At 44.3% G+C, this 25,485-nt stretch overlaps 1 protein-coding gene across 2 annotated transcripts in view; it reads left to right on the top strand.

Moving 5' to 3' along the window:
• Positions 1–25,485, top strand: part of KIAA1958 (KIAA1958 ortholog) — a 66,062-nt gene that overhangs the window by 21,259 nt on the left and 19,318 nt on the right. For both annotated transcript variants that reach the window (XM_066988194.1, XM_048051412.2), the window contains exon 2: positions 10,896–12,164. In XM_066988194.1, coding sequence (XP_066844295.1) covers positions 11,009–12,164 — 1,156 coding nt within the window. In that variant the 5' untranslated portion in view covers positions 10,896–11,008. The remainder of the gene's footprint in view (positions 1–10,895; positions 12,165–25,485) is intronic.

Raw genomic sequence — 25,485 nt, 5'->3', positions numbered from 1 at the left:
CAAGGTTTTGGTAGTGGGGTGCCATAGGGGTGGCTTGTGCAAGAAGAATCCAGAAGCTGCCCAATGTTAGATAAGGGCCCTGCCACTGGCCAGAGCTGAGCCAGTAAGTGGCGTAGTTTGCACCTCTGTGAGAGCAGATTTAAGAAATGGGAAAAAAAAAAAGACTGTTGTGCAACAGTAGATGGGAGAGCAAGGAGTGAGAAGCAGCCCTGCAGCCCCCAAGGTGAGTGCAGCAGGAGGGCAGGAGGTGCTCCAGGCACGCAGCACAAGTTCCCCTGCGGCCTGTGGAGAGGCCCCTGGTGGAGCCAAAAAATGCCATCTCTATCAAAAATAACAATACAAGAATGATATGAGCGTAGAGGTGTATTTAAATCAGTTCTGGTTCCCCAGAGTATTAAGATTAAAGTTCTCTCATCCAGGGAAATTGACTGCAGTGACATTACTCCTTGGGTAAGTCCACATTCATAAAATAGGCATTTGGTTCTGGTTCAGCAACTGCTGAAGTCAATGGAGTCTTGACCTCAAGGGGTATTAAATCAAGCTCTCCTGAACAAATTTGGTGGTGCATATTCTGATTGCAGTCCTACCTGCATTCAAGGAATGATCAACAGTGCAGTGATAGAAATGTTAGAGCTGGAGACCTTCATTTTGACTTTGATGACATAAGAGACATTGTAAAAAGGACAGCTTGGATCTGAAGGTTCAGAAAGGATCAGTGTCAGAACCATTACAATGGTGTGGTGTTCCCCAGGGACTGGTGTTGGGGCCCATCCTCTTTAATATCTTCATTGATGATTTTGATGAGGGAGTTGAGTGCACCCTCAGTAAGTCTGCAGATAACAGTAAGCTGGGGGGAAGTGTCGATGTGCCGGAGGGTGGGAAGGCCCTGCAGAGGGACCTGGACAGGTTGGGTCGATGGGCAGAGGCCAATGGGATGAGGTTCAACACGGCTAAGTGCCGGGTCCTGCACTTTGGCCACAACAACCCGGTGCAATGCTACAGGCTTGGGGGAGAGTGGCTGGAAAGCTGTGCAGAGGAAAAGGATCTGGGGGTGCTGAGCTCACCTGAACATGAGCCGGCAGTGTGCCCAGGTGGCCAAGAAGGCCAACGGCATCCTGGCTTGTGTCAGGAATAGTGCAGCCAGCAGGAGCAGGGAGGTGATCGTCCCCCTGTACTCGGCTCTGGTGAGGCCGCACCTCGAGCACTGTGTTCAGTTTTGGGCTCCTCACTACAAGAAGGACATCGAGGCCCTGGAGCATGTCCAGAGAAGGGCTACAAAGCTGGTGAAGGGCCTGGAGCACAAGTCCTGTGAGGAGTGGCTGAGGGAGCTGGGGGTGTTTGGTCTGGAGAAGAGGAGGCTCAGGGGAGACCTCATTGCTCTCTGCAACTACCTGAAAGGAAGGTGTGGGGAGCTGGGGGTCGGCCTCTTCTCACAGATAACTAGTGATAGGACTAGAGGGAATGGCCTCAAGTTGCACCAGGGGAGGTTCAGGTTGGAAATGAGGAGACATTTCTTCTCAGAAAGAGCAGTCAGGCATTGAGATGGGTTGCCCAGGGAGGTGGTGGAGTCACCGTCCCTGGGGGTGTTTAAGGAAGGGTTGGACGTGGTGCTTAGGGACATGGTTTAGTGGGTGACGTTGTTTGTAGGGGGATGGTTGGACCTGATGATCTTGGAGGTCTTTTCTAACCTTAATGATAATGTGGTTCTATGATTCTATGAAAGCCAAATTTGTATGAGTTGCAATTGCACTGCTTTCCATGGGCTTATATCCAGGATGGATTTTGCTCAGATCTTCTTTCTTGCTACATCGTTTCCACTGTTGTTAGTGGAGAAGGCTGAGTGTGACTGAAAATGTTTGCTCTTTCCCTACCTTCATTCTGGAGGGGCTTTCAGCCATTGGAGGACTGGGGAGTAAATTAGTGTTCCTTGTAGCGGGGCACTTATGTTTTTTAAAGCAGGATTTGAGCTGGTCCAGCTGGTGTATTTTTATTCTGAAAGTTCTGCTTCCATATATGTATATATACATATATATGTTTATATGTTATATGTATACATTTGGTTATGTTTGGTCATTGCAGCAGTCAGCATTCTGAAATGTAAAAGTAAATTTGATAGTAGCTCAAAGAGAGGTGAGGCAGGGCCAGATTCATCTTAGCTGGAGGAGGAGTCTCATGCTTTGGCAGTTCAGTAATGCACAAGTTGGCTTGTGGGTCAGCTCAAGGGCACTTCAAACAACCAATTATGTTTTCCTTCTATTGATCTATGTAACAGAATTCTGCCATTTTAAAAAGTGCATTGAATATTCTTACATAGGGACAGACTTCTGAAAATTAGTTGGTGGCATGATGAAGATTTGAAAGTTCACTTCTTCTCCTTTTCCCTTTCCAGACTTGGAATTTAAAGAGGTATAGGCAAAAATAAATGCACATATGTGCACTGAGCACACAGTTGCATTCATTCAGTGTTACATATGTATACAGAAAAAAAAAAAAAAGAGCAAGAAAAAAAACCCACAGAAGTCAACCCAACCAAACAAAAACCCACCAGTTTGCAAGGATGTGCTTATACGTGGAATTCTGACATGTAGGTGCAACCGGAGTGTTGAGGCAGAGATAATGAGTGCACAGAGATGAGACAGGCAGGCTAGATTTCACCAGTGATGTAAACAGCTAAAAATGCTGCCCAGCATTGTGCTCTGATGAGGGGAAACGCTGAATCTGAGTGCAGCTCCTGGAGTATAAGGACAGGAGGAAATTAAAATTATTTCCATGTTAGGTCCCTTCAGTTCCCCTCAGCATATGCCACTGCCATGGGGACACCTCACAGTCACAGGACAGTTCATCTGTCAGTCTGCACATCTGCACGACTGCTAGTGCTAAAATATGCTTACTTTTGTCACCCTGAAAAACACAGCTTTTAAGCTAGGGCACAGTGTGTCTCCTCTCTCAGAACTTCACTGCAGACCACAGTGAGAAGGGTTCAGGAGATGAGTTACGTTTCAGTGAGGCTTTGAGAGGAAGTTTTAGGGATGCACTTACTAAATACCAGCTTAAACAAGCAGAATTTCTCTGTACTCTGTGTGTACGCTGCTCAAGCCCACAGCTACTTTGTGTTAATAGTTTGAGACCTCAGTGCTTACAGAACCCTGAAATCTTTCTTGAACATGCTGCTTGGCAGTAAGTGATGTGGAGGGTTAGTGTTTTTTACAGGATCACCTTAATGCTGCAGAGCTTCTGGGAAAAGTGTGACAGACAATGTCCTTTGGGGGATAGGCAGGAAAATCCAAAGTTTTTTAAAAAAAAAAAAAAAAGTGCTTAGACCTCCTGCCCAGGTTGCTCAGATTCACTGCAGCACCTGTTCTGCTCCGTTTTCACCTTGTCCTCCTACCTTTGGTCCCTCCAAAACCCTCTAGCTCTGCTGCACAGGAGCAAGGCTCATGTAGCTCCTGTTCAGCGGGTGCTCAGGAAAAAATACAATAGAAGCGGTGGTGCTGGTGGATTAAGGATCAAGCCCCCACGCTGCTCCTCCATTTACTCAGCTGGTGAATTTCATTTTGTGTATGAGGCAGGCTAGTGGGAGGCTCATAAACCCAGTGGTAGTCTTCAGTGTCAAAAAGCAATCAAATCCCACAACCCTCTTCCAGCCAAATCCTCTTCTTTCTCAGCCAGCTGAAGGAATTTCACCAGCAAACAGGTTTTGCTGCTTTCTGCCTGCTTGCTGTGATGACAGCTGCGGTTGAAGGCATGCCACGCTTGGCAAGGAGAGTTTCTTCCCTGAAGACGAACCATCAGCTGAGGAGGAGCTGCAGCCTCCTAGAGCAAGTTTGACAGACAGCCATGAGATTTTTATGAATGGGGAAAGCTCTGCTTGCCCAGAAAGACACGTTATTTTTTCTTCCTACCTCCCTTTGCATCCCCTTCTCAGGAAACTGTTCTTGCTGCTGCTGGTTGGCGATACGAATTGTAACTGTGGTTCGTTATGGGTGAAAGCCTGTCCTGCTTATCCAACAGCAGAACCCATACTGACTTCAGAAAGACCAAGACATACGCACAGGCTCTGAGATATTCAAAAGTGAAGGCATGTGCTACACATAAATAAATCAATATGAAATTTGGGGTAGCTCTTGAACTCTGCAGTGGAAAATTAGCATGAAGGGTTTGGTTTGTTACTGCAGTGCATTTCTGTTTATTTCTAGATCAGCTCTTATGGAGCTAAAAACACGAAAAATGTACAAGCTCACATAATTTGGAAGTGGCCAGTGATTTCTGTTAAGGTGAGAGGTTGTTTTTTGCTTGAAACCATCAGCCAGCGTGTGTGCAGAAGTGATAAGGAAACAGTGACAAATGAATGGTGCTGGAGGAATTCCTCCCTAGTCTAACGGTTTATAACATTGCCAAACTATCTTGGAGGCTTGCAGAACTTGTCAGAATCCATGAACCTTTCCGCTGTAATTTATACCCTTCTCTTTCCTTGAGAGACATTCAATTAAAAACATGTTTTCCTAACTAAAGGGAAACATGTGCAGTTCATATCAGGGATGGAGGTCTGCCCCGTTCACCAGTGGTAGAGCAGGACACCTAGATGATTCACACATTGTCTGCAAACTATCATTATTTTATATACACTTTCTTTCTCTCCCTCTTTCCTTCGTCTTAGTTCACTGTTTGTCTTTCAAGCAGAAAGTAGGTTCACTAATATGGGAATTGGTATGGAAGTTTCTTATTCCCAAAGTTTAACGTTAGAGAGAATGCTCTGGCCCTTCCTAGCCCTTCAGTTTGCTGGCCTCTTTGGGATGACAGGTTGTCCATCCCAGTCCCTTGACGAGTTGAAGATATCCTTATGAAATAAAAACACGTGGCTGGGACCTCTGGCATTTGGAGAGCAATATCTGGGGGAGGCAGCAGCTCCTGGTGAGTCTCCTTCATTTGAGTCTCCTTATTTTGGGAAGGAGAAATACAATTCTGCCTGTGGTCCTGGAGAGGCAGTTGGTGGGGACAATGGGACTGCAGCAGTACCTTGTGGGGACATCAGCACTGCTCTGCCTTCTCCGATGAATGGAGGCATAGATTTCTGCAGTTGTTGGCCTCAGTCCTTCAGCAATATTACGTATTTGGCTTAAGAAATACAATAAAACTCAATAAAAGAAGCCTTAATATTGTCCATCTCTTGAATCAGATACTCACGCTGTGGTGGCCAAACCCTTAATACACAGTGCTCTCAATCTTTAGCTAGTGGATAGGTTTCCTTACTTGTAAGTATGAAAGCAAAGATCCTTCAAAGTAAACAGTGCTTCTTCCTCAGATGGTGATGGAGTAGCAGTCCAAAGTCTGGCCGGGAGAGAGAGGCTGAAACAAAGAGGATTTAAAACAACCTGACTTGGTGTTTTTTTGTTTTTATTTTTATGTTGTTGTTGTTTTCTAGTATGAGAAAGCAGAGCCCAACACATAATGGTTTAGGACCTCTATAAAATCAGTTAAAAATCGGGTTTAAACTACTGTAAGATTGGTTTGAAATCCATGTTGCTTGTGATGATTAAATACAGTTTTTTCTACACCTCTTTTAATGTTTTAGGGTTCTGGTTTTAGGGTTTTTATACAGCTAAAAGATTAGAAAGTTACTTCTTATTAATGGTAGTGATTTTTGCACTGTAATTGAATTTGAGAGTCTTGGGCTTCTAGAAAATGTTGAATAGGCTATCTCAGCTTTGGGATAATATCCCAAGGGTTGGTTAATGTAGTCATGGTTAATGTAGTCATGGCTATACTCTTCTCTTGAAATAAAAGCAGTGTGGAAGTTCCTGAAATGCTAATAATCAGCAGTGGTAATGGAATGTCAAATGTACATTTGCATGTTGCATGGGTTTTTCCAAGTTAGTCTCTGTCAACTTGTCTAATGATACCCAGGGGAGGATGTCCATGGCTGGCTGCCCGTGAGTGTGTGAGAGGACAGGCAACATTTCTTGCCTTCCTTATAACAAAATGTACCTACCACCCACCCTGAGCCATAGGTCCACCAAATGCATGTTCCGGCATGTGGACAGTGCTGGAAGACACCCACTTTCCACCACTAAGCTCTGCTGCATGGTATGTTTCTTCCTTTCAGCTCCTTCCTTGCATCCTCAGCTCTGCTGCCTCGCTTCCAGGAGAGCCACATCACAGATTTCCCCATATGTCCTGAAGGACCTCCCATGAGGTCCTAACCAGAACTCCACTGGCAACCCTCATACACAAGGAGGAAAAGAAGGAGAAGAAGCCGAGGTGGCCAGGTCTTTGTACCCCAATGGTGTTAATTCCTTCTCTGCATACATTTATCCTGGTTTATCGTGGCCGCAGCTGCCAACTGCCGTTGCTTCTGGCGTCATTGCTTCTTCTCAGGGTCATAATGTAGGGCTTGCTCTTACTGCTATGTGTAAAATAAAGGAATAATTTTGCTTGTATGAAACTTGCTAAGCCAAGTCCCATCCTAGAACATGAAAGAGGGAGTTTAGAGGTTGCTATTTTCCATTACCCTTTGGTCACCACGTAAACCTCATGTGACAAAACCCTAGTTCTGGATATTTTCCTTCCCAAATCAAATGATGTTCCAGTTAATGCATTAACACATCTCAAAGAATGGTTTTGCAACAGCAGTGCTTTCTGGCATAGCATGTATTCTGTACACATTACTCACTACAGTGGTATGTTGTAAATGAGGTCATAAAAGCTAAACAAGCAATAAAATCTGATTCTTAATTTAGGGCTCAGATAGCTGTAGTGAATTTCCAGCACCTAGGGATGCTTCAGTCTGCATTAGATATTGCTAGGCTCTGAGCTGCAGAAAAGTGCTATGGAAGATTAAGGCTTTGCCATCTGTAATGCAGTTAAAATAGTGTTGTTCACACTGAAGCTATAGTGTGTTTTTGCCAGCTACTGTATGATTTCGGAGTATACACAGGAGCAGGTTATTAACCGTGAGTCATCTTATTGAATCTTGCCAGTCTGAATGAAGGACTTATATAATCTTTAAAATGTGATTTAGTGAACAAGAGCAGACTGCCAGCCAGCAGCACACTGTCTGGGTGAGCAGACAAGCTCCCTCTTCAGGAAATCAGGTGGGTAATGATGGATTTGCTAGCTGTCTGCTGTGCTTTCTACAGGGCGAGTCTGCCCCTGCCAAAGCAGCATTGTTGACTTCTGCTGCAGGTTGTGAACCAAAGACACATAGCTTCTGAATAACTGACGTCTGTGGGTTTTCAGCCCTGCACAAACAATCTAGGCTCTGAGAGCTGACCTGATCTCATGTCTGATCTATGGTCTGATTTTTGGGTGGTCCTGTGCAGGCTCAGGAGTTGGACTTAATGATCCTTGTGGGTCCCTTCCAAATCAGGACATTCTGTGATTCTGTGATTTCCTTGTGGGGTGATTTATTTATTTTTTCCAGCCAAACTGGGCGTTACATCTTCCCAAGATACCTCCCGGGATATGCAGCAGTGGGGCAGCTCTGTGCTTTCCCACAGCTTTGCAGTGATGTAGCTGATGAGCGCTCGACAGCATCTCCCTCCTTTCCACTGTCCACCTCCTTGACTGTCCTCTCTACTTGTGTGAGTGTGGTATTACTCCTCCCATTTTTTGGCATTTGTTCTGTGGTGGGGTGTGTTGTACGTCCAGATCTTTGCATATACCAGTCAGCAGAAATTCAGGTACCCTGAGGATTTTGACCCCTGCCAGGATTGACAAGGTATCTTTAAAAAGTTTAAACAAATACCCAAATAAAACTTTTAGATGTTTAAAAACTCCATGTCTGAAAACGATAGCATTTTCCTGTGCCCACTAAGGTTTGCAAGATGGGGACCTTGCTGCATTTATTATACTGCACAGAGGCACTGGTCATGCACACTGTGTTGCAGATGACACTGAGATCTGTACCATCACTGGTGTTTCATGTGTGTGATAAAAGAAGCTGGAAGTTGAGTTACTGTAACAGTTGTTCTCTCTGAGTGCACCCTGGTTTCAGCTACTGCAAATAAAAGAAATGAGATTGAATCTTAAAATATTTTTACTCTGTTATCCTAATGATGTTCTTTCTCCCTGTTTATCCATTATCCAGGACTTCCCTCCACATTCACGCTTAGGTCTCTTGGTGAATTTCAAAGGTGTTTGAAAAGTATCTAGAAATTTGCTGAATGTCTAGAAATTCCCATGCTGACTCTGTTCTTGTCCTGGTGTGACACAACATCTGGGTGGTGGTGAGGGACACATGGCAAGTCTTACGGAGGGAAAAGCAGGCGATGTTTGGCCATTCCATGTCCAGTTTGGGTTTGCACAGCCTGATTTCTGCCTGGTGAATGAAGTGGAGGAGGGCAGGATACAAAGGCTGCAAAGCCATTTCAGTGTGTCCTCCTCACCTCCGTTGGCACAGAGCAAACACGGTTATCTGTGCCTAGCTGATGGGCGACTTCAAAGGAAAAGTGAGTAGCCAGCCAGTAATTTGTATAGATTTTAGAAAAAAACATTCTCCAGAGGCAGTTAGCCATAGTGCGGCTGTCTTTCTGAGCCGTGACACGTTTCATTTTGCATCTGCAAATGTTTGTGTAGAAGAGGAGAGGGAACAAAATGAGATGTAACGTTGGCATGGATGCTGCATTTCAGTCAGGAATAATTTAAAGGGCTTTTCTTTGTATATTGAAATATAAGTGAGATGAGGCCAATGGTAGCTCCAAGTCTTGTAGGTCATGTTCAGAAAGCAGAGGAGGGAGAAGATGAGGAAGAGCTGCCGTACAGATCTGCTGAAACAAACAGAAGTTCCCAAGTAGGTTTACCTTAGGCAGCCTCTGGAGGAACTCCTCTCTCTTCAGGTATATACAAAGAGAGGCTTTGCATATTGCCTGTCAGTGTTGCAGTTTCTTTGACCTCTTGCAATTGCTATGATGAAAAATGTTTCACTTAGGTCATGAATAATTGAAAAAATATATTTACCTAATTAAATTGTATTGAGAACTGATACTTTGTTTAAAAAACGACCTCTGGCACAAAGGGAAATACGGATATCCTTAGATAGGAATACAAGTGTACATTTAATCTCTGTTATTTAAAGAAACCTCAAAATGTTTTCAGCCCAACCTTATCTGAGCAAATATAAAATTTTGAGTTATTGGAGCACATATATTATTGATCTTTTCCAACAACTCAAATAATCTCCATTTTTAAAAGTAAAACAATAGTGTAAGAAAGGAGAGGCTGTCTAATTTTGTATTAATGATAGTTAGGCGAGGGGTGGGGACGACGTGTTGGGAGGTATTTGTGATGTACTCACTTTCTTCCACACCTGTGGCTGCAGTCTATGTGGACCTGTTGAACTCAGCTGGAGCTTTGCAGTTGACTTTGATCGTGTCATGCTGAACAATAAAACTGGGGGAGTTGGCGGAGGGGCTGCTGCTGCTCAGGGGCTGGCTGGGTCAGCGGGTGGTGAGCCGTTGTGTTGTGCATCACTTGCTTTGTGTATTCCTGGTGTTTTGATTTTTTTTTCTTTGTGTTATTTTCCCTTTGTTGTTAAACAGTCCTTATATCAACCCATGAGTTCTTGTATTTTTTCCTTTTTTGCAGTTCTCTCCCACATCCCTCTGGGGTGGGAGACAGTGAGTGAACAGCTGCGTGGTGCTTAGCTGCCTGCCAGGTTAAACCACAACAACCATTCAGGGAAGGAATGCTATGGCCCTAATAATTATCTGTAAACAATTTCAGCATTTTTGCTAAGTTACGTTACTATTCCTTGTTCTTTTTTTTTTTACTGAAAGAATGGTTAATGTTTAAATGTACTTTAATTTTTTCTTCTTTTTTCCCCCTATTCACTGAAGTAAAAGAAACATCACTTACCTGTGTCACATCTGAATGTCTGTTTATGGTGATAAAAGTAGATATCAGATAAAAAACTGCAAGGTTTGCTAGAAAGTCCTAGCACTGAAGTTCTGGGAAGTTGAGGGCTTGTGGTCTTTTATGGGTGAGACCTTGCCTGGAAAGTACCTGTACCATGTAGGTGGGAAACAGCTTCTGATGGTAAAAGATGTACGTGCAACAGGTCTTGTCTTTTTGTTTGACCTGAAATATTGTAGCATTCATGGACTTGACCATAGATGTCTGTGCCTTGTACGGCAAATGTCTAGATAGTTATGGTGAAAATGACAAGTGTTCATCTTCAACAGAGTTGTGATTCAGATCTGGGAAAATAGACGATATGATAAGAAAGCAAAAGCTTAACTCTCAGAGTTTATTAAGAAATGTTATGACTTGAACCTTGAAGGTCCCTTAAGCGTCTGATAGCCTTTGGACAACTGACAACTCTCAATATTGCACAGTGAAAGGTGAATTTTCTTGCCTTTTCCTTACATTGAAAAATTAAGTTTCAGGTCTCCATTTTAATGTCCCTGAAATTCAGTTGGAAAGGGGGTATTTGATACATTAGAGAAACATGCATAAATGATGTAAAATGTCATAAATATTCATCAGATGCAGAGGGAATGGCTGAGTTGGTGCTTAGATTGCTGCTTTGATGTTCTAGATAAATTGTATGCCTAAGATTTTATTTAATTTTCATGGCCTAAGTATGAGGAGACATTCACCATTTTTTTGGTCTGCATTTTGTCAGAGATTTAAGCTTCAAATCATACTGCCCCTAATGCTGAACTCGGTTGACTAAGAAGCCAGTTCTTATTTCAGCTGTGTATTGCAGTGATGTTTCTTCCTTTGGGTTTAAATGCAGATTTTCCAGGTAGAATGAGGAAGGGGGCTGCTTGAAAGCAGGTATTGTTCTGGGTAAACGTGTTTTGGAGTGCATGAGATGAGAGTAAAGTGGGTTGAGCAGGGCAATGTAGCCGTGCTCTGGGAGTGCTGAAAAGCAGGGTTTTGCTCTCTCTTTGCAGGCGAGCAGCAAGCATGAGCTTGGCAGCGCGCGAGCGTGAGCACCGGGACCCTGTGATCTGAACCCCGTCTCCAGCTGACTTCCCGGCCCGCCGGGCGCTGTTCGTCCCGCACCATGGAGGACTGCCTTCACACCTCCTCCGAAAACCTGTCCAAGCTGGTGAGCTGGGCCCACAGCCATGGGACGATCTGCAGCCTCATCCCCAACCTCAAGCACCTGCTCTCCGAGGGGGCCCACGGTAACCTGACGGCCATGTGGGGCTGCAGCGCCGGCCATGCCTACCACTGGCCCCTGGCCGCCACATGCCGGGCAGGCTCCCAGGAGCGTGTCTGCTTCCAGGACAGCCGCAGCTTCAACTCAGACAGCCCCAGCATGCTGGGGGTGCCCTCGGAGGCGCAGGCCAGCCCCCTGGAGCGCTACCCGGGCCGGCCGGGGAAGGCCAAGCTGGACTGCACCCGCACTCGCGACTCCTGCGACTTCTCCTACTGCAGCGAGCCCTCGGAGCTGGGTGAGCCGGTGGAGGAGTACGAGGATGAGGCCACGCTCTTCGACATGGTCTGCGAGTCCTCTGTGACTGACGAGGACAGCGACTTCGAGCCTCATCCTCACCGTGCCCCCAGCGGCCCTCGGAAGAGGCCGCCCGCCGTCCTCCCCGCCGCCGCCCATGCCCAGCCGGCTGACGAGGGGGGCGGCGAGGTGCTCCTCAAAAAAATCAAGCAAGAGCTGCCCGAGGACTACTACATTGTGGCCAACGCCGAACTGACGGCTGGTGCCGATGGGCCGGCACTGGCCCTCACCCAGATGTCCAAGCCCAAGCCACCAGCACAGGCTGGACCCTCTGGCATGGTTGCCACCAGGACCCTGTCCCTGCCCGCCACCGGCCCGGACCCTGACCCACCGCATCTCTGCGCCTCCCCACCCGGACCACCCCGGCTCCCTGCTCAGAGGCCACCCCGGGGTGCCCTGGCCTCCCCAGCCCGGGGTACAACTGGTGGCGTCCCCTCGGCCACCCTACAGGTGCCAGCCACCAGCTCCAACACCACAGCTGTGGGGAAGGCCATCAGCATCCCACTGTCGGCCCTGCAGCTGCCCGGGCAGGAGGAGACCCCGGCCACGGAGGAGACCCCGCCGCCCGCCCCGCAGTCGGCCCCAGGCGGCGAAGCGGCCGCGTCGCCCTCGGTGAGCGCAGAGCCCGAGGTCAGCTCCAGCCAGCAGCAGCCCCCTGCTGCCCCTGCTGCCACCCCTGAGGCAGCGGCGCCGTCGATGCCAGGTAGGAAGGAGGCTGGATGGGTGGGAGCAGTATTTTGGGGGTCGGGCACCCTGGCTCAATGTCAGGGGTCACCTAAGGAGGAGCCCCGCTGGGCTGCATGATGGGTTCATAAGATGGCAGATAGAGAAGCCATCAGCCTGGGAGAGGATCTGGAAGACCACCCCCTGTGAGGAAAGTGCAGCTGCCATGAGGCAATAGATCTTTTAGGACACGTTTTTAGGTCTGTGGGGTGCAGCTGTGTGCTGGGAGCTCTGCCTGGGAGAGGTGTGCAGCCATCCTGTTGTGTGCGAGGGATGGTCTGGCATGAATCTCAGCTGTGCTCCCCTTCAGAGAGGCGGAAAGGTGGACTGTTTGGAGTGCAGAGGCAAAGGAGGGCACTAGAAGAGTGTCTGCAGAGAGTTCCTCCCTGTTATAAATCTTTATCACATTTTCCTGACCTGCAAATCAGAGCAGCTCACAGAGACCTGAAGGACGACCACAATGTTAACCGTGAAATTGATAACACAAACTGTAATCCTGTAATTTTCCTTTTTTTCCCTGTTCTTGATGGAAGTTCTCAGCCTCCTTCCTTTTTTCCATCTCTCAGCGCTGCCAAAGCATTGAGAAATGGCATAGACATCAACATTAGCAGATAAAGAGCATCTTGATTCAGCATGCTTTTGCTGAATGATTGCCATGTGCCAGTCTGTCTGCAGGACAACTCAGTGTTGGCCATAGGCATTGGGGTGGGGAGGAAGCCTCCAGCTCTCTCTGGACCTAAGTGTAGGCGGTGCTGGCTTTGCTCTTCCAGCTGGTGAATGGTGCCATCCCAGGGTGAGGCCAGGTCTGGAGGGAGTTGCCTATATGCAGTCCCTGTGGTAGCTACTGTAAACCCTAAAAACAATTACTTTAGCAGCCTGGACAAACCCAGCCACCCTGAAAACCAGTTGAACACTATTAAATCTATTAATTAACAAGAACCTGCAAATCTTGTTACCACATAAAACACCCAGCATATTTAAATACACAGTTTTACTAGGTAAAACCCCACAAAGCTTTACAAATTAAAAAAGATGGTTGTTGTCTTGGTTACAGCAAAGCAAATTTCTCTTTGGGACTCCCATTTCTGCATCTTTGAGAAGTTACTTTGCAGTAGTCCTGTCATATAACACCCCATGTGGAAATCCCAATGAAGAGCTCCAGCTGATATAGAACTGAGTCTGCTCAGCTAAATATGAGAGATGTGGGATGCCTGATGTGAATCTAGATTGCATGGTAAACATACTTACTCTGTTTTCTTCAGTTTATAGTGCATAACTGCTGTGTGTACTAGAGCTGTTTTCTACCAACCAGCCCCTCCAGCTTGCTCAGCCACCAACTTGCAGGCTGGGACATGTGAATACAAACCTAGGCAGATTTTTGCCATGTATGTGTGTATGCTGTCTTGGAGAGTGATTTGCTTTCAACAGAGTCATTAAAATAAACAAAACCCTTCAAACTGCTCTTGTCAGGATTTGATCAGGCGAAGACCTGCAGCCTGTTTATTTCTGAGTGCTCTTCTCCATCCTCAGAAGCCAGATGAGGCCAGCAGTTGTTACCACTGGGGGCTAAACCTTACAAGGATGGACACAATGCCACATTTTCACATTTATGCAGTTTCCAAATTAGGGTTGTTCTACATCTAGCGTCTCACTGTGAGGACAAAGTGATACTGCATCTAGATTTACACCCACTGTGTAAATCCCTCCTAGCTTCCCAGTGCTGCTTGCATAGACAGCAATGTTACATCAGCATGCTGCCTGAATTCCATTTCAGTCATCTATGTCCTCAATACTTAAATTTCTTGTGTTCTCAGAAGGTGTTATGCAGTGTCAGCCTGGTATAGTGTTGTAATATGCTGTTACTGTACTCAAAGGTAGCTGCATTTCATCAAGGGTAAAGTGATTGATATACAACTATAACGTGATACTCACATCAGGGAAGTCTTGATTGCTATAGATCCTCCTCCTTTGGCAAAGAAGTGCTGGCATTAATAAATCTTTGAGCTGCAGAGAAGCGAGCAAGTGAATTTATTGCAGATACGTGGTTCTGCACAGCATATTCTTTCAGCTAGAATCTGGAGGTCTGATTAAAGACTTTAGCACGTTTATTGTTTATGTACAGTGATTTTGTTAGGTTGTCTCTTTACTTAACAAAGAGGGATGTACTGGAAGTGGTGCATGATATATAAAATTTGAGCAATATTGAACTACAAGAGAATGTTTATGTGTACTATATAAAAACGTTTCTTTCCTAAACAGACAGGCAATGATGAGTATAATTCTTACATAAAAGATGGCAGGAAGTAATTATACCAAGGAGCCTAGAGCTATTGTTAGTTTATAGACTCAGTTGATGTTTTGACAAACGAATGAAGATACAGTTAAAAGGGAGCAAGGAATTTAAATTCTTCCTTTTCCTCTACCAAGTGTTGCTTAATTTTAGAATAAGATATGAAGCCTTGCTCCTGGTCCCATTATAATTGCTCATGTGTTTATGAGGTCTTTGCGGGATCAAGGCCTCAGCTGGTTAGTTATAATTAAAGAGTGTGATCAAACCAGCAAGAAATACGACTTTGAATTTTAGGTTAAGTCACGCATCTTTGTATTTGTGTGGGTGACACAGCTGCTGGTTAGCATACATGGTTCTCTCTCAGGTCATGAAAGTTTGAGTGAGATTCTCTAATAAATCAAAAATATCGACGTATGTTAGCTTTGGCCAATTTAAACTACACGATAGTTTTGGACTGGTTTCTCTTTTAAACATTTCTTTTTTTTGTCCTTCACTCTCTTTAATTGCACTGTGGCACCCAAATGTTGCAGGGACTTAGCAGAGGCATTTTAATGTGTTACAAGTGAAGTGGCATCCCAGAATTCAATGAGGTTAGATTCTGATTTCTGTTGGGTTCAAGTCTTCATCCAAGCATAGCAGAATATATTGCATTATTTTTGTTAAACTCCAGCCCTAATACATGGACATTCATCTGTGAATCTTCTGGTTGGTTTTGACTACTTTGTTAGCAAAGGCTTCATGAATATGTGTAGGTACTACTTAGTCCTTTTTTTTTTTCTTGTGGAAAAAAATGAGAGACCTACATCTGAGAAGAGAGAGATTTCTGTAATTGTGGAGAGCTGGGAATCTCTGCAGTTTCTACTTCCGAAATAGCCTCTTTCGTCTTTCCCTTTTGCTGAACTTGGTCTGTTTTTTCTGTCCAAGAACCAGCAAGGTCAGGGTGGGTCACGTCAATGAAGATAGGAGGTGAGTAAGAAACAGGATGCTTTAGGTTGCAGTACGTACAGCCTAGAAAAACTGTCGTCATTTGGATGTCTGAAGCCACAAGTGGAAAAAATGTTGTAACTGCAGGAGGATATGGAAGAAGCCTATGGCTGGGAGGAAGATCGAGCTTACTGTGTAGGAAGGCAAATTTTGATCCTCAGGGAGGCAGGACTCACTTTGTAAGCAGAATAGCCGAGGTGTTTGTGAAGAATGCTCACCTTCCATCTGAAGAGTGAGGGTAGAGACATGTGTTGGGTTGACAAGACAGTGCAGCACCATATCTCTGGTCCAACACTAATCTAACACTGTAAACAAAGGAGGAGCAAAGGGTTCTGTGAGGATACACTAAAAAGGTGTAAAATCCATATGTGCAAAGTGTGCAGCAGCCAAAGAGTTGTCAGTAGGGATGGAAAACCAAAACATCATATAAATGAAGTGACAAATTTTGTTGTTTCTGTCAGAAGCATGACAAATCATATTCTGTGGGTACCAGCGCAATGCCAGCATGCATATGCATTGATGGCCTGGCTGGGCTGCGAAGTGATGTTTCACACGTACAAGCTTTTGCAGAGTTTGGAGAGGAAAGAAAGTGTCCACAAACACCAGTGGAATCTCGGTGTGCTGCACACTGTCCGTGTGCCATGGGCACCAAACCGAGACCGTGGTCATGAACGCGTGCTGTGACAGATGGTGCCATGGCCTGGGCCTTGCTGACTCTGATGTCTCTGCTCTGCGTTCCTTCCTGGTCTTTCCCTTTCTGTGGCTGGTTTCTCAGGATCCCAGAGCAGTGTGTAACTCACTCTTGCCAACTTTTTTCTCTCCTTTCCTCTACCTGAGCATGATCATTAAAAGATACGGTGCATCTGGGGGTTGCCTGATATTTGTTTACAGCTTTCAAGTTGAATGTTTTAAAGTATTTCTCTGCAACCAAAAGAACTGGGACTTCTCTCTCTCTGCAGTTGTGTGGATTTAAATTAAATGGGAGCTGAGATCCTCGTGTGATCATAGGACTCTTTGATTTGGACCTGTTAGATGAGCATCAAAATGTTACAAGATTTAGGGGAGAAAGAAGTTCCCCAACTTTGTGGGTTGCCAATAGTGCCTAGGTTAGGCTTAAACTCCAAAATCGCTGTTAACACTGCAAGCATAAAAATATGTCAGCTAGCACATTCCAACAAAGTGCAAGCAATAAGAAACAATGCCTTTTTTTGGAGGTATATGAAGCATCAGCCATATATCCAGAAAGGCCAAATTAATCCCTGCTGTAATTCTTCCAAGTCCTGTGGAACTGTGCCAAGAGTGAATGTAACACAAGGCAAATAATCAGTCAAAGAAAGTTACAAAACTTTATTTAAGCTCTTCCAAGAACACTCAAATAATTGCTGATAGGTCTCTGTATATATAATTTACATACAGAGATTGATGAGTTTTGGCTAAAGGGACTGCTGAAGCCTGCCTCCAGGGACTTATACTGCTGAATGTGGTCAAATGAACAATTAAACTGTTTTAGGGGTGAGACAGTCTCTTTCTCTTTATGTCGGAGTAAAGAGTTCAGAGCCCACTGGTGACTCTTTATGCCCCATAATTGATTTCTTTTCTTGCTCCACTACCTCAAGTAAAAATAATAAGTTCTGAGATAGATAATTACCCCCAAAAAGTACTTTTATTTTTTAAAGTTGCAAGGACCTTGCTTATTTAGAAGAATAAAATCAGATAATTAGGGTTTTACTGATCAGAAAAAGAAAGGCGGTGAGTTGATTAACCATCTCCTGCACTGCCTCTGCTTTCTGATCTTGCAGCATGGATTTGCCAGGCCTCTCCCACCCTTAGTTACCTGTATCCAAATGCTGACAGCTGATAAACTATTGATTTGGGGACTTTACTCTGGAATTTCTGCTTATGAGGCTGATGTTCCTTGTCTTTACGGTATTGTAAGGGAGTTCTATTTAAACGCAGAATAATATCATAAAAAGGACAAATTCAGCCTTTGAAATGGAGTTGTGTACTTGTATTCATCATCGAGGTCTACAGCATGACAATCAAATCTGAAAAATTTAGATCTTTGTACTAATAATGGTAATGTGGGAGTATGCTTTATGAGTCTGTTCCTACAAAAAGTAGTTATCATGTCATTAACTCTTGCAGGAGAACTCTGAAATGAAGACTTAGCAAGTACTATAACATCTCTAGATGTTTACAGAAATATATTTATCACCATTTCAAACTCCACGTGTTTTCTTTATTAGAAGTTTCATGCAGACGCAGAAGGCTCTTGACAGTGTCTTGCCCCCTTGATGACCAACAGCAGACTTCTCATGTAGAGGGGGATCTTCTTTCTGCCCTGAATGTTAAATATTTGTTAAACAAAACGACTGTGCACCCAAATGTTGAGGCTGCTGCTTTTCTTGACCGCAGGGCTTGTTTCCTATGTTCCCCAAGGACCTTCCCTGTGTGGGACTCCCTGCAGCAGGCAGAGCCATCTCCTGGCAGCAGTGCTGAGGATGTACGTGTGCATCTTGCCAGAGGGAGTTCGTGCATGCTCATGCTGAACATAGGTTGGTCTGGGAGAAGTTAGAGGATAGGGTTGGGTAGTAAAAGTAAAGGAAAAGATGTGTAGGCCTACACAGTAAAAGATGTGTAGGCCTGGCAATCCATTGTAACAGGTGAGGAGTGGTAATTTCCATCCAGTCTGTGGCAATTCTTTGCCTGTAGCTAGAAGGGAGTGGAATGCCCCCAAAAAGATCCATTGCACCCATGCCCCAGTAGGATTTAAGGATTAAATCTGTAAAACATGTAGAGTTAGGCTGCCTGTCAGGAATATTTTCTGGGGCTCTGAGCAGAAGAATTGCATCACAGGGAATTATGGAAACTTCATTTAAATATATGTTTTCAGTTTAAAATACCGAAGTACAAACAGTATTAAGATGATGTGTTGCATGAGAAGAGAAACTGGCAACTTCAATAATTGACTGTGTTTTAGAGCACCACTGCTCATTTCAGATTTAGAAATGTTCCCTTTCCGCCATTACTCCAGCATCAGAGGCAGAAAAGCAAAAAAATATGAGGCAGGAGAGAGAAGGAGAAAACAGCCAATTTTGCAAGACCAACAGGAACTAGATGCTGTGCTCTTCCCTTCACTTCTTCCTCTGTTCTGTGGTACTGATATGTAAAGGAAGAAAATAAGTCTGGTGGTGGTTCCAGCAATCCTGTAAACATATGGAAACAACAAAGGAAACCAGACAAGTTATCTCTTTATTTTGGGGAAATAGAAGATTGTTTAACATGACATTTTTGATCAGAGATCTGCATTGCTTGTGTGGTCTTTACAATTGCTCTAATTTTGGACCTGTTCTCGTCGTATGATTTGTGAGTCTCTGAGCAGGAAAAAAGAGGCAGAATGAGATCAGATTGGGATCTGCAGGGGTGGCAGAGCACAGCAGCCAAGGGAGGCACTGACCCTGGAAGGGCCTCAGACATGCGCTCTCCTTTTCCGCTTTGGATGGGGTGCTGGAACAGAAAGGGAACACAGGACATGGCCTTTTAGGTCAGGATACTTTCTGAGAGTGTCTTTGCACTGTGGATGAGGCCAGTACCTAATAAATTTGTCTACAGAAGGACTATTTCACCTATGTATTCTAAGTTCAAGCCTTCAATAGAGGCAGAAAACCTTGGAAAAAAAACGTTTTCACCTGTCTCCGTGATGGGAGCGTGCCATTTTTGCATAAGATGTTCTGTGAAGCCAGCACACAGGGACTTCTCATTTCTTCCATTTTCTTTTACCTAACTTATTTTCCTCTTGGTTGAGCCTTGTTCTTTCGTGTCATCTTTTTGTGCTTGCAGTGAAACTAGAACATCCTTTATTGTGAAACAGATCAGTAAAAAATTCTGGGTATGTTTTCTGTCTACCTAAGCAAAATAATCATTTTGAATACAGAAATTCGTTGAATTTTTCTAGTGCTCAGAAAGAACGGAAGCATGGTGGTAGATGTTTTGTCATGGCTGGCACAGCACCCGGTAGTGCTTGCTGAAAAATCCAGATCTCGGAAAACACTGAAACATGCTGAAATCTACCTTTCTTTGATAAAGTATGCTTAAATGAAACATTTGCTTAGGCTGTTTGCAGAGAGTGATGAACCAGGCTGTTAAATCAGAGCCTCAAGACAGCGAAGCTGAAACACCTGCTTCTCCTACTGATGCTTCCCTCCCTTCTGGAGCACTCCAGAGGCTGTTCACAGCAAAACGACTTTTGACACTGGCTGTTCAGAACAGCTTGAATGGGACCCGTGGCTGCTGTGAGACGGGTAGGCAGAGCTGTATTTTCACTTCCCAATTGAGTCAGCTCTTGTCCGGAGCCAGGAGATGATGCCCAGCAAAGAGGCAGGATGCTGGTGCTGGTAATCACACCAACCTTGTGTTAGAGGCAGCAGTTCCCTGAACCTGGCTCCCATCAGATCCTGCCCTTTGTGGGAGCTGGGAGCTGCTGATTTCTGCTTGTGTGTTGTGGAGAAATTGGTTCTGAGCTTGTCTTTGCCATCTGTGCCATCAAAACCTCTACAGCTCCTTGCTGCCTGAGGGAAACAAATGTGCAGGTCAGGCATACAAGCTCTGCATTCAGGTCTCCCAAGGACCAAGCAGGCTACCAGGTAAATAAGAACTGGACAGTCTGAAAGATTAAAAGTAACCAGAAAACCAAGCAGCAAGTATGCAGTTAAATATTTTATCATGAAACATTCTAAGGTTTTTTTTTTTAATGAACACCCCCAAAATATTCTGCTAGAAGCTCTTTCCTTAAAAAAAGAAAAAGGTGTTTTGTTGTTTTCCTTTTCATTTGTTTGTTGGCAGCTGTACACAGGTTGCTCAAATTTGGTGTGGAAAATCACTCTAGCAGCTTCCATAAATTGCTTTCATTTTTTTCTGGCATATATTCTGGCTTTCCTACGGTAATTGACATCTCTGTACCCATTATTGTTTTTACATTTGTTAGAGGTTAATGAATGTGAACTTGCCATTTTATAACTCTATATTTATGTAAATCTCTGCAATAGATCACAAGTTAATTTAAAAATGAACTTTTAAAGAATTTAAATATTTTTGTGCCATCTATCTTTGTTTAAAAGCTTGATTAATTGGTCTTGGTGTTTCTATGCAAGCTACAGGTAGGACCATTTTTCTCTAATGTGAGATACCGTTAACATAAAGCTGAGAAGAATCAAACTGAATAGACTGCACATGGAAAATGCTGCTGTAAGTGTATATATCCTTTTCGTGGGTTCAGTCTGGTTCATACTGACGGCATTTCCAAACTGTGTGACAGCAGTGCTGGTAGAGCACAGCCCAAAGCCACCATGTGCCTACCTGGAGATGCAGCACCAAATCTTTCCAACTCTTTCCCTGAAGGCAGAGTGCTTCCTACTCGTGTGTCCACTCTTGCTGCTCTGGGACTTTGTGGTAGCATTGTCAGTTGCCTCCGGGATGCTAAGGTTTGCTCATTTGATGTACAAACTCACGTGGTCACCGCTATAACCACTATACTGGGGCAAGGCAGTGTTTAAGGGAGTTGAGTGTATCCCGGGTGTTTTTTTGTCTGAAGATGTTTACCTGTATCCCAGTGTAATGCCTTTTGTCTTCCAAACTCATTTCTGTGCAGAAGTACTCTGTTACCCCTTAAATGATTTTATGTGGACATTCAGTAAGTAAGTAAGTGCAGTTTTCCCCTGCAAGCTACACTATGAGCCTGTGGAAATGCACCCGCCCCGTATTGCAGTAATGGGGTTGTATTCACTTTCAGGGAAAAACGTATGGAAAATCTTTCTTAAAGATGTGGTGCTGACTTTGCCTAGTGAAACACGGACATTGTCACTGCTGGGAGCTGATCTCAACGCCCAGCTGATGCATCCCCCAGAGGGGAGCCAGCCTGCTTCCAGGGAGCAAAGTGCAGAAGAGCAAATGTTAAAGAGCAAAGGCTGAGGCTCCTGCCTGCTCAAACAAATTTAAGTTTCAGGCTGAGACTCCAACCTTGCAGAAACCCGCTGATGATCTGCAAAAGTTGAATGTTGCATGGCTCCAGATTGCAGCCCCACCGGGCTGTTGCCTGTGTGCTGGTTACCCAACAGTGCCCTGTTTCCTTTTCCCTAAAGCTTTGTATGTCAGTATGTAATGCCTTTGGCAGTGAGTGCCCTGGACTGCAGATGAAAGCTTTATGTTATGTGCTTAATTATACATTCACCATAAAGTTCATTGTCTCTGTTTTATTTCTAACATATACCTGTTGCTCCCATTGACTTCAGTAACAGCGAGTGCACATGCACGCATACACAGAAGGACCGTACGCGTCCCCGTTGGTTAAACTAAGGGTATATTTAGGCAGGCAGTGACACTGTGGTCTGCTGTTGCGTTTCATTAACGAGATCTTCATGATGAAAACATCGCTTGAAAGGATACAACCATGGATTAATGATACTTAATAATTTACTTGCTAATTTGTCCTCGGAAATAAGAAGAACAAAAACTGACCTTCTGTTGTGCAGAGAAGGAAAAGATCGATTCAGAGATAATCTGACCCAGGTCACATCACCCCAGGGCAAAATCTGAATGTGCGTCCTTGCTGAGCTATTTTAAGCAGAACATAACGGTACCCAAAGATGCTGCCTGTGAAAGATCAGGACTTTCATCTCTGGTCTCTGAGTGGCTTGCTTCATTTTTCTGTTTGCTATCACCCCTGTCCTAGCTGGATATTTGCCTAATCTCTTCTTTAGTCCGGTGGCTGCTCAAGGATACCTGTCTGAATGAGCAACAGAACCATACTGTACTTTTGTATGTGAGTACTTCCACCCTGACCATGACTTGGAGCAGTCTTCCTCGGAGTGTGGTGAGCACTGTCCTTCAGTCATGTAGGTGTCCCCAGTTATGGGGATTTTCTTCTATTAATGACTCTTGTTGTTTGGGATTTACTGTCTGTTACTGACTATACCCTCAAGAAAAAAATTAGCAGGCATGAAAATTATTCTAGGATTTATAGCCCAGCATTCTTGCCTGTATGCTGGTACATGCTTTGCTTTTTGCTTTTAGATTTCTGTTTCTTTCTTCTTGCTGTAGAAAGAGGTGTCTTTTTGCCTGTGTTTTGTCTCCCCTGATTTCAGATAGTCCTCAGAAAACTCGTTGACAAACACCTTGTCCCTTTACCATTCGCTTGTATAGCTGTTAAATACATCAGACTGTTTATTGTGCTAGTGCATAATAAAACAGCCATATATATGTGTGTATACTATACATCCATAATTACATTCATTAAGTTATACTCCGTATCACCTCTTGCATGAATCAGTTTGTGTCATTTTTTGTATGAATTCATTCAGTAGCAGGGAAACTGATTGTTCGTATGCTGCATAGAAGAACAAATTATTTTTATGGAAATAACAATTCAATCCAGGCTGGAAAATTTTGACAATGTAATTACGGAAGAGAGATAATAACAATATTCTGAGCAGCAAGGAGGTGCGTATGTGTGTATGCTGCGTGTATGCACGTAGCCAGAAAAAATTTGAAAGCCCTCAATTTATTTAAACAGGCTTTATTCAAACAGAGCTGCGAAACGTGACTACAGATCTATTCAATTAAACTCCGACAAAGTAAGTTTAAACACGTATCCAAGGGCAGACACAAACAAGCCGTGCCACCAGCAGCAGACTGGAGGAAGCTGGCTCCCTGCGTGTGCACCTCCCTCTCCTTGTCCCTCCGGCTCAGCCTGGCACCTCTGGAGCAAAGTGTGTGCTCCTTGGCCAGCCGCCTGGCAGCGTCTGGTGCCCAGGGTCCGTGGCCTTGCCCTCTGCTGGGATGTGCACACGTCTCTGCCCTTAGCACAGCTGCTCTGTCTCCTTCCTCCAAGCTCGTAGGATCTTGGCGTCTTTGAACTTTCACCCCTTCCTAGTACAAGGAGCGTCAAGATGGCAAAGCAGGGTAAAGAATGCGCCTTAGGAACTGTTTTGCTTTAAGTGTTGCACTTCATCCTTTCTGGAGAATTGCGTGGAGAGCGGGTCCTTAAGTTCTGCTCTCTGACCCAGTGAAGACAAAGAAAATATGTGTGTTAAAAGTGTGCTCTGAAACTAGTTATGCGAGATTGTAAATTGTGAGCTCTTCATAGGGTTCGTGCCCTTCACAGCTTGCTTCACTCATACTGGAGAATATACAGTGCAGAAAGGTAAAAGCAAATTGTGTCATTGTGTAACATCACCAGCCAGGATTTCAGAAATAAACTGCAAGCTCTGTAGCAGGCAATTTGAGTACTTCACTAAACGTAAGAGGGTTTTGGGAAATGAGATACTGAAATGCAATTATTTAGGATGCTGCTTTCCCTGTTACCAAAAGGCAGGGGTGCTGGCTCCCTACACGTGTTCCCTGCTACATCTGCAGCTGACGGTTCAGCCAGAGCAGGAAAGGGTACCTTTTGATTCACTACCAATGGCAGTTTAATAAAATAGAGGGGGAAATGTCTGCAGTCTCTAATAAGCAATATATCAACTAAGCACTGTCAGCCTGTGTAGAGAGCTCCACAGCAAGATTTATTACGTTAATTACAGTCATGTGGGCCTCATGCTCTTAAGTCTGAAACTGCCGTCACATTCTAAACTTGATTTAAGAATGCATTTTGGCCAAGACTAAAGTGCAGTCTATTATGATTAATGTAATAAAATATTTATTACATACTCCCTTTCTTTGTTCCACTGCTCGTTGCCCCAGTTAGACTGCCTCATTCCAAACCAGTGATATACAGTTAGATTTCAGAGGATTCTCATCTGTTTTTCATCTCTCTCTTCACTGTTGTTCTTTTTTTCATATCTCTTTGTTCCGATTCTCCCTTCTCTCCCCCTCATCTTCATTTCCCACCATTTCTCTGCATCTCAGCTGCTGTCTGGAGTGAATCAAAAGCAGGCAAACTTCATAGCCCCGGCACATCCCTTTGAGACCTCTTGCAGTGCTTTCTCAGTTCTGCTTATTAAAGTTAGCTCTTAAACGCAATGGCATTAAAACTGTTTGTAGGCTGTAGCTGAGAACTTGCTAAGCCTGTGGCAAGGTAGGGTGCTATGAAAAGAGAAGACTGATCTGTAAAGTGATACATGTTTGTGTCCTGTTTTCCATTCTTCTTCCACAGGGCTTGCAACTGCAGACAGGACCTAGGGAGTAAGACTTCATGTTATTTGGGAGGCTTGGCCCATAGGAATACAGGGGCTGAGAGGAAGCGTCCTCAGGAGCTGTGACCCCGCTGGGTGTAAGCATGTTGTCCTGTTGGTTGTACAGGCAGGCACAGCACTAGGGTTCCTTCATCATGTTACTTCGGATATGGACACAAGTATTAGCCAGAAACTACTGGCCCCTGAGATCTCCTAATATAATCTGCAGTATAATGCTGTTGTACAATATCTGTAACAAATAGAAAAACCTCAACTTAGAGGATGCTTTAGCACAAAATCCCACTTGGCCAGATTTTCCAAAACACCGTATAAGATGGTACTTGTGGTTTTGTGCAAGGCAGCCCATTAGTTAGGTTGGTGGTTTGGTGTTTGCAAGGTCTGTGTATGCACGTAACTCCAGCATTCTCTATATGAGCAAACAGAGTTGAAAACCTTATGGAAAATGTAGAGCCCTGTTTTTCTTACAAGAAATCAGCTTTTTGGCACAAGAATTTGTGTTTTACCCCTAAAGCTTCATTAATTTTTAAATAATAAGCTTCATCCAATGAGGGAAGTGCTCTGATATTTGTGTTTTCTTTCTTCATTTTGAATTTTTCTTTTTTATTTTTTTTGTCATAGCGACTCTTGAATCCAGTCATCTTACACATACGACTGTTCAGTCATACTCTTCTGCTGTTATCTAAACAAATAATGACTTAATCTAGCTGGTCTCTACATTTCTGTGTAGGCATAAATGTAAATAAAGGACCATAATGCAGGAAGCACTTACTATATGCTTTGTTGAACTGGGTACACTTTGTGGACTGGTGGCCAGCAGGTCAAGTCCATTTGGAAAACAA

Source organism: Anser cygnoides, chromosome Z (genome assembly GCF_040182565.1).
Source record: "Anser cygnoides isolate HZ-2024a breed goose chromosome Z, Taihu_goose_T2T_genome, whole genome shotgun sequence".
Taxonomy (NCBI): Eukaryota; Metazoa; Chordata; class Aves; order Anseriformes; family Anatidae; genus Anser; species Anser cygnoides.
Note: the sequence above shows the minus strand (reverse complement) of the source record. Positions and strands in the feature narration are given on the sequence as shown.